The 12,296-nt window shown below is 38.2% G+C and overlaps 1 protein-coding gene across 2 annotated transcripts in view; it reads right to left on the bottom strand.

The window, feature by feature from the left end:
• Positions 1-12,296, bottom strand: part of Itgbl1 (integrin subunit beta like 1) — a 267,862-nt gene that overhangs the window by 117,910 nt on the left and 137,656 nt on the right. For both annotated transcript variants that reach the window (XR_015638141.1, NM_001017505.1), the window contains 1 exon segment: positions 327-473. Coding sequence is in view for 1 of the 2 variants with exons in the window: in NM_001017505.1 (NP_001017505.1) it covers positions 327-473 (147 nt within the window). In the remaining variant the exon portion in view is untranslated.

Here is a 12,296-nt window from a genome sequence, read left to right as displayed (position 1 = left end):
TAAATGGAAATTGAATGAGTCGAAGTAGAGAAAATGGTGTGTGTGTGTGTGTGTGTGTGTGTGTGTGTGTACCCACATGAAGAGAAAAAAAGGAGACAGAAAGAGATAATTTTCTTTGCCGAGGTACATTCCCTGATCAGACTGTAGCTTACCAATTCTGAAAAAGCAACAATTTTTCCTTTTTCAAAGATTTCAGGCACCTTCTGTATAAGGTGCATGCGGTGGTGGTGGTGGTGGTGGTGGTGGTGGTGGTGGTGGTGGTGGTGGTGGTATTCATTTGACTCATACTGTTAGAAAGCCATGATCAGACAAGTGGCTTCACTCACCCCTTCCAGAACAAGGCAGATCAGAGCTACCCTGGCACTTTCTGGTGCTCTCCTCAGCTGACAATGGGCAGTTCTTTGGGTGCTCACACTTCTTCCCATACCAGCCTGCTCTGCAGTCACATCTTCCACAGTTACACTGCCCGTGACCTACAGAGTAAGGAGGAGGGGGAGATTACATGAACATTATGTAACCAGAGGTAGTTCATAGCCTTTATTCTAAGAGTGACTTTCAGAAGTATGTCAGGATCTTATTGTATACAGCATTAACCATCAAAGTGGAGAACCATCCTTTTCCATAAAAAATTAAACAACCAATGTTTATTAATGGAGCAAAAAGGACAAATAAAAGCAGCAAGTATGGTTTAATAAGGTTTTTAATTGAACTCTATCAAATTCTAGATAAATGAGATGGTATTGATCTGCTGGGAAGTAAGTATAGTATTTAATGGATCTGGCAATTACTTAATGTGAAGAACTATAGGAAATAGAAAACAATCATATTTTTCAAGTAGGTTTTCTGGTATTTCTAGGTATTCAACTGACTTTTATCTAGTTAAAAGAAGTAAGGAGTCACAAACTGACAACAAAGCAATAAAATCTAGAAATAGGGAGACTTCCCTATTCCCAAGCTTTATTAAATTATAAAGTATACATATAGAGGGAGTGATTGAAAGCATCAAAGGGAAGGGACTGAATTATGTACCTATATTATAATTTAATTTTTTAATTTATGAAAATGTGTATATTGAAAATACACAGGAGTGAAATAGCTGTCACAATCACACTAATGAGCAGATCTTTCACCCCACACAAGTGCCTGTTTGTGTTACCAACACTTATCGCACAAATCTAAACACCTTTCTCACACATCTAAAGTATACAGAGCACAGTAATTATATTCACCATGCTGAATGTTATGGATTCTGGGACTTATTCACCTGTAATATTGAAAGTTTGTTTTGATCAGCATCTCCCACCCCCAGTGCTCAGGATCTTTCCTTCTACTCTGTTTTTAAGAACATCTCGGGCTCGACCCCATTCTGTGACCTGGGTTAGAGTTTCAGCAAGTGTACTGTCATTCACAAATCTCTGTACTTCCAGTCCCAGGGGATTCAGTGCCCTCTCAGACCTCTGTGTGTGCCATGAATGCGAATAATGAGCATATGTACAAAACACTCTCACATAAAATAAACATGGATAACCTAACACTTTTAGATTCCATATAATTATGATGCATGGCTGCTCTTTTCCAGATATGATAATGTCCTTATGGTTTTATCATGCTATTGCAAATGTCAAATTTCTTTCATGAAGAATTCTATTCAGAATTCTATTCTATGCATATGTTCTTCACACACTCATCTAGCCATAGCCACTTTTTTCTAAACTTTGACTATTTTGAAAAACAGCATGAAAGCAGGTAACAAGGATAAAACTTTAGGATAATGATTGTATTTTTTGTAAATATACCAAGAAATTCCTTCCTTCCCTCCCTTGAAAACCTTCAAATATACCTGCCTCTATTCTTCTTAAAATTCCTGACGCCATCTTTTTTAAAAGATTTGTTTATTTTATTTATGTGAGTACACTGTAGCTGTCTTCAGACACACCAGATGAGGGCACCAAATCCAATTACAGATGGTTGTGAGTCACCATGTGGATGCAGGGAATTGAACTCAGGACTTCTGGAAGAGTAGTCAGTGTCCTTATCTGCTAAGCTATCTTCAGAAACTATATAATCCACATTGCAAATTTTTTTGTTTGTTTGTTTATTTTAGTTCGATTCACATGGTTTTTTTTTCCATCTCCATTAAATTGGGTATTACTTATTTACATTTCAAATGGTATTCCCTTTTCTGGTTTCCAGGCCAACATCCCTCTAACCCCTCGTTCTCCCCTTCTATGTGGGTGTTCCCCTCCCCATCCTACCCCCATTACTGCCCAACCTGCAACAATCATGTTCACTGGAGGTTCAGTCTTGGCAGGAACAAGGGCTTCCCCTTCCACTGGTGCTCTTACTAGGCAATTCATTGTTACCTATGAATTGGAGCCCAGGGTCAGGCCATGTATAGTCTTTGGGTAGTGGCTTAGTCCTGGAAGCTCTGGTTGGTTGGCATTGTTGTTCATATGGGATCTCAAGCCCCTTCACCTCTTTCAGTCCTTTCTCTGATTCCTTCAATGGGGGTCCCGTTCTCACTTCAGTGGTTTGTTGCTGGCATTCACCTATATATTTGCCATATTCCAGCTGTGTCTCTCAGGAGAGATCTACATCTGGTTCTTCACAGCCTGCACTTCTTTGCTTCATCCATCTTATCTAGTTTGGTGGCTGTATATGGATGGGCTATATGTGGGGCAGGCACTGAATGGGCATTCCTTCAGCCTTTGTTCTAAGCTTTGCCTCCCTATACCCTCCTAAGGGTGTTCTTGTTCCCATTTTAAAGAATGATCTGCACTTTTGTCATCCTTCTTGAGTTTCATGTGTTCTGTGCAACTTGGTTAATTCGAGCATTTGGGCTGATAATCACTTATCAATGAGTGCATACCATGTGTGTTTTTCTGTGATTGGGTTACCTCCCAGGAAGATATTTTCCAGTTCCCTCCATTTGCCTATGAATTCCATAAAGTCATTGTTTTTGATAGCTGAATAGTATGCCATTGTGTTGAGGTACTATATTTTCTGTATCCATTCCTATGCTGAAGAGCATCAGGGTTCTTTCCACCTTCAGGCTATTATAAATAAGCCTGCTATGAATATAGTGGAGAATGTCTTTGCTGCATGTTGGAGCATCTTTTGGGTATATGCCCAAGAGAGGTATAGCTAGGTTCTCAGGTAGTACAATGTCCAATTTTTTGAGGAACCCCCAGATTGATTTCCAGATTGGCTCTACCAGTCTGCAATATCACCAACAATGGAGGAGTGTTCCTCTTTCTCCACATCCTTGTCAGCCTCTGCTCTCACCAGAGATTTTTATCTAAGCCATTCTCACTGGTGTGATGTGGAGTATCAGGGTTGTTTTGATTTGCATTTCCCTTATGACTAAAGATGTTGAACATTTCTTTAGTGCTTCTAACCCATTTGACATTCCTCAGCTGAGAATTCTTTGCTTAGCTCTGAACCCCATTTTTAATAGGGTTATTTGTCTCCCTGCAGTCTAACCTCATGAGTTCTTTGTATATTTTAGATATAAGCACTCTATCAGTTGTAGTATTGGTAAAGATCTTTTCCCAATCTGATGGTTGCCATTTTGCCCTAATGACAGTGTCCTTTGCCTTACAGAAGCTTTGTAGCTTCATGAGATCCCATTTGTCGATTCTTGATCTTAGAGAATAAGCCATTGGTGTTTTGTTCAGGAAATTTTCTCCAGTGCCCATGTGTTCGTGATTCTTCCCCACTTTATCTTCTATAAGTTTGAGTGTATCTGGTTTGATGTGGAGATCCTTGATCCATATGGATTTAAGCTTTATACAGAGTGATAAGAATGGATTACTCTGCAATGTTCTACATGCTGACCTCCAGTTGAATCAGCACCATTTGCTGAAAATGCTATCTTTTTTCCATTTGATGGTTTGGCTCTTTTGTCAAAAATCAAGTGACAATAGGTGTGTGGGTTCATTTCTGGGTCTTCAATTCTGTTCCATTGGTCTATCTGTCTGTCTCTGTACCAATACCATACAGTTTTTTATCACTATTGCTCTGTAATACTGCTTGAGTTCAGGGATACTGATTTCACAGGAAGTCCTTTTATTGTTGAGGATAGTTTTAGCTATTCTGAGTTTTTGTTATTCCAGATGAAATTGCAGATTTTTCTGCCTAACTCTCTGAAGAATTGGATTGGAATTTTGATGGGGATTGCATTGAATCTGTAGATCACTTTTGGTAAAATGGCCATTTTTACTATATTAATCTTGCCAATACATGAGCATGGGAGATCTTTCCATCTTCTGAGATCTTCAAATTCTATCTTCAGAGGCTTGAAGTTCTTATCATACAAATCTTTCGCTAGCTTGGTTAAAGTCACACCAAAGTATTTTATATTATTTGGGATTATTGTGAAGGGTGTCATTTCCCTAATTTATTCTCAGCTTGTTTTTCTTTGTGTAGAGGAAGGTTGCTGATTTATTTGAGTTAATTTTATATGCAGCCACTTTGCTGAAGGTGTTTATCAGGTTTGGTAGTTTTCTTATGGAACTTTTGGGATAACTTAAATATACTATCATATCATCTGCAAATAGTGATATTTTGACTTCTTCCTTTCCAATCTGTATCCCTTTGATCTCCTTTTGTTGTCTAATTGCTATGACTAGGACTTTGAGAACTATATTGAATACGTAGGGAGAGAGTGAGCAGCGTTGTCTATTTCCTGAATTTAGTGGAATTGCTTCAAGTTTCTCTCCATTTAGTTTATTGTTAGCTGCTGGTTTGCTGTATATGGCTTTTACTGTTTAGGTATGGGCCTTCAATTCCTGTTCTTTCCAGGACTTTTATCATGAAGGGGTATTTTATTTGTCAAATGTTTTCCCAGCATCTAAATAAGTGATCATGTGGTTTTTAATTTACAGTTTGTTTATATAGTGGATTATGTTGATGGTTTTCCATATATTAAACCACCCCTGCATATCTGGGATGAAGCATACTTGATCATGATGGATGATTGTTTTGATATGTTCTTGGATTCGGTTTGCAAGAATTTAATGAGTATTTTGCACAATATTCATAAGGGAAATGGGTCTGAAGTTCTTTTTCTTTGTTGGGTCTTTGTGTGGTTTAGGTATAAGAGTAATTGTGGCTTCATAGAAGGAATTCGGTAGCACTCCCTCTGTTTCAATTTTGTGGAATAGTTTGGATAGTATTGATATAAGGTCTTCTATGAAGGTCTGATAGAATTCTGCACTGAACCCATCAGGATCTGGGCTCTTTCTGGTTGGGAGACCTTTAATGACTGCTTCTATTTCTTCAGGTGTTATGGGCTTGTTTAAATGGTTTATCTGTTCCTGATTTAACTTCAGTACCTGGTATCTGTCTAGGAAATTGTCCATTTCCTCCAGATTTTCAAGCTTTGTTGAATATATCCTTTTGTAGTAGGATCTGATGATTTTTTTAAATTTCCTCTGATTCTGTTGTTATGTCTCCCTTTTCATTTCTGATTTTGTTATATTGGACACACTCTCTGTGTCCCCTGGTTAGTCTGACTAAGGGTTTATCTATCTTGTTGATTTTCTCAAAGAACGAACTTTTGGTTCTGTTGATTTTTGTATAGTCCTTTTTGTTTCTACTTAGTTGATTTCAGCTCTGAATTTGATTATTTCCTGCCTTCTACTCCTCCTGGGTGTATTTGCTTCTTTCTGTTCTAGAACTTTTATGTGTGCTGTCAAGCTGCTGATATATGCTCTCTCCTGTTTCTTTCTGCAGGCACTCAGAGCTGTGAGTTTTCCTCTTAACACAGCTTTCATTGTGTCCCATAAGTTTGGGTATGTTGTACCTTCATTTTCATTAAATTCTACTATGTCTTTAATTTCTTTCTTCATTTCTTCCTTGACCAGGTTATCATTGAGTAGAGCATTGTTCAACTTCCATGTATATGTGGGCGTTCTTTCCTTATTGTTTTTGAAGACCAGCTTTATAGCCCGTGGTGGTCTGATAGGACGCATGGGATATTTCTATTTTTCTGTATCTGTTGAGGCCTGTTTTGTGCCCAATTATATGTTAAATATTGGAGAAAATACCATGATGTCGTGAGAAGAAGGTATATCCTTTTGTTTTAGGATAGAATGTTCTATAAATAACTGTTAAGTCCATTTGTTTCATAACTTCTGTTAGCTTGTCTATATCTCTGTTTATTTTCTGTTTGCCTGATCTGTCCATTGATGAGAGTGGGGTGTTGAAATCTCCTACTATTATTGTGTGAGGTGCATTGTGTGCTATGAGATTTAGTAAGGTTTCTTTTATGTATGTACATGCCCTTTTATTTGGAGCATAGATATTTAGGATTGAGAGTTCACCTTCTTGAATTTTTCCTTTGATGAATATGAAATGTCCTTTCCTGTCTTTTTTGATGACTTTTGGTTCAAAATCGATTTTATTTGATATTAGAATGGCTACTCCAGCTTCCTTCTTCAGAACATTTGCTTGGAAATTTGTTTTCCAGCATTTTACTCTGAAGTAGTGCCTGTCTTTGTCTTTGTTTCCTATAGGCAGCAAAATGCTGGGTCCTCATTATGTATCCAGTTTCTTAATCTGTGTCTTATTATTGGGGAATTGAGTCCATTGATGTTGAGAGATATTAAGGAATAGTGATTGTTGCTTCCTGTTATCTTCGTACTTGGAGATGAGATCATGTTTGTGTGCTTGTCTTCTCTTTGTTTTGTTGCAAAATGATTAGTTTCTTGCTTTTTCTAGGGTGTAGCTTGCCTCCTTTTGTTGGGCTTTAGCATTTATTATCCTTTGTAGGGATAGATTTGTAGAAAGATATTGTGTAAATTTGGTTTTGTCATGGGATATCTTGGTTTCTCCATCCATGTTAATTGAGAGTTTTTCTGGATTTAGTAACCTGGGCTGGTATTTGTGTTTTCTTTGGGTCTGTATGACATCTGTCCAGGATCTTCTGGCTTTCATAGTCTCTGGTGAGAATTGTGGTGTAATTCTGATAGGCCAGCCTTTATATGTTACTTGACCTTTTTCCCTTACTGCTTTTAATATTCTTTCTTTGTTTTGTGCACTTGGTGTTTTGACTATTATGTGACAGGAGGAGTTTCTTTTCTGGTCCAAACTACTTGGAGTTCTGTGGGCTTCTCATAGGTTTATGGGCATCTCTTTCTTTAGGTTAGGGAAATTTTCTATGATTTTGTTGAAGATATTTACTGGTCCTTTGAGTTGAGAGTCTTCACTCTCTTCTATACCTATTATCCTCTAGGTTTGATCTTCTCATTGTGTCCTGGATTTCCTGTATGTTTTGGGCCAGTAGCTTTTTCTGTTTTCCATTATTTTTGACAGTTGTGTCGATGACTTCTATGGAATTTTCTGTTCCTGAGATTCTCTCTTCTATCTCTTGTATTCTGTTGGTAATGCTTGTATCTATGGCTCCTTGTCTCTTCCTTTGGTTTTCTATATCCAGGGTTGTCTCTCTTTGTGCTTTCTCTATTGTTTCTATTTCCATTTTCAATTCCTTCACCTGTTTGAATGTGTTTTCCTGTAATCATTCAGGGATTTTTTGTTTCCTCTCTAAGGCTTTTTACTTGTTTACTTGTGTTTTCCTGCATTTTTCTAAGAAAGTTCTTTATGTTTTTCTTAAAGTCTTCCATCATCATGATCAAATGTGATTTTAAATCTTCATCTTGCTTTTCTGTTGTGTTTGGATACTTAGTGTTGTCTTTGGTGGGAGAAATGAGCTCTGATGATGCCATGTAGTCTTGGTTTCTATTGCTTGGGTTCCTTCACTTGTTTCTGACCATCAGGTTGTCTCTGGTGTTACTTTTTTTTTTTTTTTTTTTTTTTTTTTTGCTATTTCTAACAGTCGCTTGACCTTCCTATAGGCCTGTGTTTCAGGAGTGCTGTAGACCTGTTTTCCTGATTTCTTTCAGCCAGTTATGGGAACAGAGTGTTCTCCTCTCTGATGTGTAGTCATTCCTGTCCACTGCCTTTCACCTGTCCCTGTGTATGGGAGCCAGAAGGGCATGCCCCTACTTCTCCTAGTTCCCTTTGCACAGCGGGCCCAGATGGCGCTAGGTGTTTTCCTCTAGAGAGTTATCTCCTCTGGTTTTCCAGGTGTGTCTTCCCCTCTGAAGTTCTAGCTCTCCCTCCCACGGGATTTGGGTGCAGGAAGCTGTTTGACAGGGTCCTTTCAGATCTGGCACAGTCTGGTCTGCAGGGCTCCTTTAGCTTGACAGCTACAATCTTCCCACGCCCAGAGGCAGTATACAGTTTCCTCTTGGGCCAATGATGTGGGCATATGTGGGCAGAAGTTGTGGTCTCTCCTGCCCTGCAGTCTCAGTATTACCCACACTTCTGGACGATCTGCTTTCTCTCCCATGGGGTTTGGGAGAATGTAACTGTGGGCTGGGATCACCGAGGTCCAGGCACCAGCTACAAGCCAGAAGTGTCTAGTCCCAGAGGAATTTTGCCTTTGCGTGTCCTGAGTCCAGCAGTCAGGTCACTTGGAGCAGAAAAGTTGATCTTACCTCTGGTTTCAGTCTGAAGTTGCTCCTCAGGGCTGACTTTCAGTTGTCCCTGTTCACATGGTTTTTACAATAATAATATTAAAGGTCAGAGTGAAATGATATAATGGTCTTTAAATATAAATATTTTAACTAATGAATTGAATTCAACAAACATTTCTCAAGTCCCTGTTACATAATAGTCTATTCTACAAGGTGCTTTCACCACTAATTCTCTATAGTGGGAGAAGTTGTATTGTTGATAAATACTTACATGAGTATGCTCTTTTAGACCTTCCAATATGAGAATTTTACTTATGATTGTAGCATTTTATAAATCACATATTTCTCTGGCCTTTTGCTATATATATATATATATATATATATATATATATATATATATATATATATATCAGTTTCAGAAATTATTAATTAACTAATTATTTGTTTTAGTGATTATTTTTAACTGTCGACTTAACTAAGCCTAGTGTCACATAAGAAGGGAGTCTCAATTGAAGGACTTTCTAAATAGATTGGTTTGTGCAGTATATCTGTGGGGGACAGTCTTGATTTTTAATTGATATAGGAAGTCTTATCGCACTTGGTCATCACCAATCCCTGGGCAATGGTCCTTAGCTGTATGAAAAAGATGGCTAATTGTGGGCCTATGAGGGTACTAGCAAGAAGCCTTCCTCCATGATTCTAATCCAAGTTCCTACTTGAGTTACTACCAAGATTCCCCTCAATAGGGGGCTGTGACCTGAAGCAAGTGAAACAAATCCTTCTCACCATATAAATTGCTTTGATCATGGCATTTGTCACAGTAACAGAATGAAACTAGAACACCATCCTACTCAGCCCCCCTGAAAATAAGAACACACTTCAAGTAAATCTACATCAGAAATGTAAGTATAAATAACTATTTTTGAAACAAAAAGCTTTAACATTTAAAGCACAATTCATTCTGCTCTTTTACACGAGCTAGTGGTTTTAAAATCCTTAGAGCCAGGCAAGAGAATCAGTTCAGAAACTGTCAGATCTGTAAGGACACAGTACAGTACGGGACATGCTGCATTTGCAGCAGCTTAGTCAACATTCTTAACAGCAAAACTAGAGGAATGGTTAGATTGAAGGAAGAAAAGTCTTATTTATTCTTGGAGGTTTTAAAGCCATACATGTCTGAGAAGAACATCTAGCAGATGAGAATGTTATAAAATCCCCCTTTACCCCAAGAGTGCACCTCCTGTTGTTGTGACTCATAGGGATTCACAAATTCATAATCAGGGTAACACCTCCATGTCACAATATTGTATTCTGCCATAGGAAAAAAAGCTGGGGAGACAGGGATAGTTAGAAACCAAGAAATGCAGAGAGATAACGTTATCAAGCTGAAGTCAGAACACAAGCTTAAATTTTGTAATGGTTATTATCTATCTGAAGCTCATTTGCATGGAAACACTAATAAAAAAGATTCAGGTATATTGACACCCATTTTTAATCCCAGCACAGAGAGGCAAAGTTAGAGACAAGCAAGTCTCTAAATTCAAAGCCAACTTGGTCTTCATAGTGAGTTATTGATCAAGCAGGGCTACAAAAAGACCCTGTCTGCCAGATTAGGGAGGGGGCTGTGCATAAAAGACAGTTGTAGTTATCAAGAGATAAGAAGAGAATTTTAGAGCTAGAATCTTGTTAAGCACTATTCGAAAGAAATTAATTATGGTGGGCTTAAGGCTATTTTTTCACATTTTAAATTATTTTAAATTTAGTTTGTGTGTGGGAGGGGGTGGATGTGTATACCACAGTGTACAATACACATGCAGGTCAGAAGCCAACTTACAAAGAGTCTTTATTTTTTCTTTCATAATGTGGGTCTCAGGACTGAAACTAATGTCAGGCTTGCTTGCAAGTGCCATTCCCCACAGAGTCCTGTTTCTGGCACCTAATGGTGTCTAATAAGACACATATGCTCTTAGCCTAGAAGAAATCATCTTCAGAATTTTGTTTTAAGTCCTCATATTAACTTTCGGTTTTTTTTTTTTTTAAAGATTTATTTATTATATATAAGTACACTGTAGCTGTCTTCAGATACACCAGAAGAGGGCATCAGATCTCTTTACAGATGGTTGTGAGCCACCATGTGGTTGCTGGGAATTGAACTCATGACCTCTGGAAGAGCAGTCGGGTGCTCTTAACCGCTGAGCCATCTCTCCAGCCCTCACTTTCGGTTTCTGAGTCATTTTATTCATTTTTAAATCCTCTAAGCCTTTTCCACCTTTGTGTTATAATAGTGATGTCTCTCTATGCCATTGTTACTTCTGTGTCCTTCACAAGACGGAGGAGGGTACAGCCTATGATCTGCACCATAGTTTTCTGTGCACATGTAATATGAAGTTCTTGAGGATGATTCCTGTGAATTTTTAATTTCACCTCCAAGCATGCTAACTCCCAGCAAAGCTGGGGACACATTTCTTCACTTTTGTCAACTTCGTGATGACCCTTAATTTGCTCTTGATTTCTGCTTCAGTGTTGTACCTCAACCATAGCTTTTAGCTAGTCAAAGACCTCTATAATCAGTAGTTTACTGATTAGTATGGGATAAGAGACTGTGAGATGGATGTAACTGGCTCAGAGATCAGAGACACTGCTGTAGGACAGGAAGTACCAAGGTGGGAGGATACTGTCTGTATCAAGATGACTGCTCTTATTCCTGAATCATTCCTGTGTATGTTTCTTTTTTCAATTTTCCCAAAAGCATTCAGTATCAGCCCATAACTTTTAATCCGGGAGACACTAAAAAAGGAGGGTGGTGCGTAAGTCACACAAGATGTGAGCACTCCACAGCTGGAGAAACCACAAAATGGCATATTTTTAATGAGAAAGAAGCAATATTTCCTAAGTCAAATATACCAATGAGGAAATACAAGAGTCACAGGAAAGTTTCCAATCCACAATGCTGAAAAGTAGCATTAACATTGGCAGTGTTAGACTGTGTTGAATGATTTCAGTCTGTAACCCCAGCACTCCAGAGGCTGAGACAAGATGACTGCTTCTAGCTTGCTGTCGTCTAAGCTACACAATTAGTGCTGAGCCTTACCTGCACATGGGATAAAGCTGTCTCAAGATAAATAAATAGATTTTTAAATACTGTTGATCAATTTAAACATTTATTCAACTCTGTCAGATTTATTTTTTTTTTGTTTTTTTTTTTGTTTTTTTTTTCGGAGCTAGGGACTGAACCCAGGGCCTTGCGCTTCCTAGGCAAGCACTCTACCACTGAGCTAAATCCCCAACCCCCCCTGTCAGAATTTTTAACCATGTTTTTTTTCCTTTCTCAGTAGTGAAAACTCGTGTTACATCTTGATTTCAAGAAGTCCTCTCTATGCTGTCAAAATAAATTTCAGAATGTTAGCGATTCCATTTTAAATAAAACTGCATTTCCTACAAAAGATTTTTAATCCATTTAGTCAGAAACTCATTTAGAAGTGTAAAGTATTGACAACAGATTGCCAGGAAGTGGCTGAGTCAGAGAAGCACTTGGAAGTGTAAGCGATTGATACGATTTCTGAAGCAGGCACTGAGTCCTAAAGAGGAGACAGGAAACTACAAAATAACACTGTGGTCTCTTCTGAAGTTACTAGTTCCTCAATTCCAAACTAAAATCCCAGCTCAAAAGAAAGTGATCACTGAGTAGAAGTAAAGTCAGGAAGATAAAAAAGAATTTAGGGAAAAAGATCTGTTTAGCATGAGAACATGTTTGTCTACCACATTTAAATATGCTATTGATCTTTTTTTTTTTTAAAGGAAATGAGGGAGAAAGGT

Source organism: Rattus norvegicus, chromosome 15, assembly GCF_021556685.1.
Source record: "Rattus norvegicus strain SHRSP/BbbUtx chromosome 15, alternate assembly SHRSP_T2T, whole genome shotgun sequence".
Taxonomy (NCBI): domain Eukaryota; kingdom Metazoa; phylum Chordata; class Mammalia; order Rodentia; family Muridae; genus Rattus; species Rattus norvegicus.
This window is presented reverse-complemented; position numbering and strand designations above follow the sequence as displayed.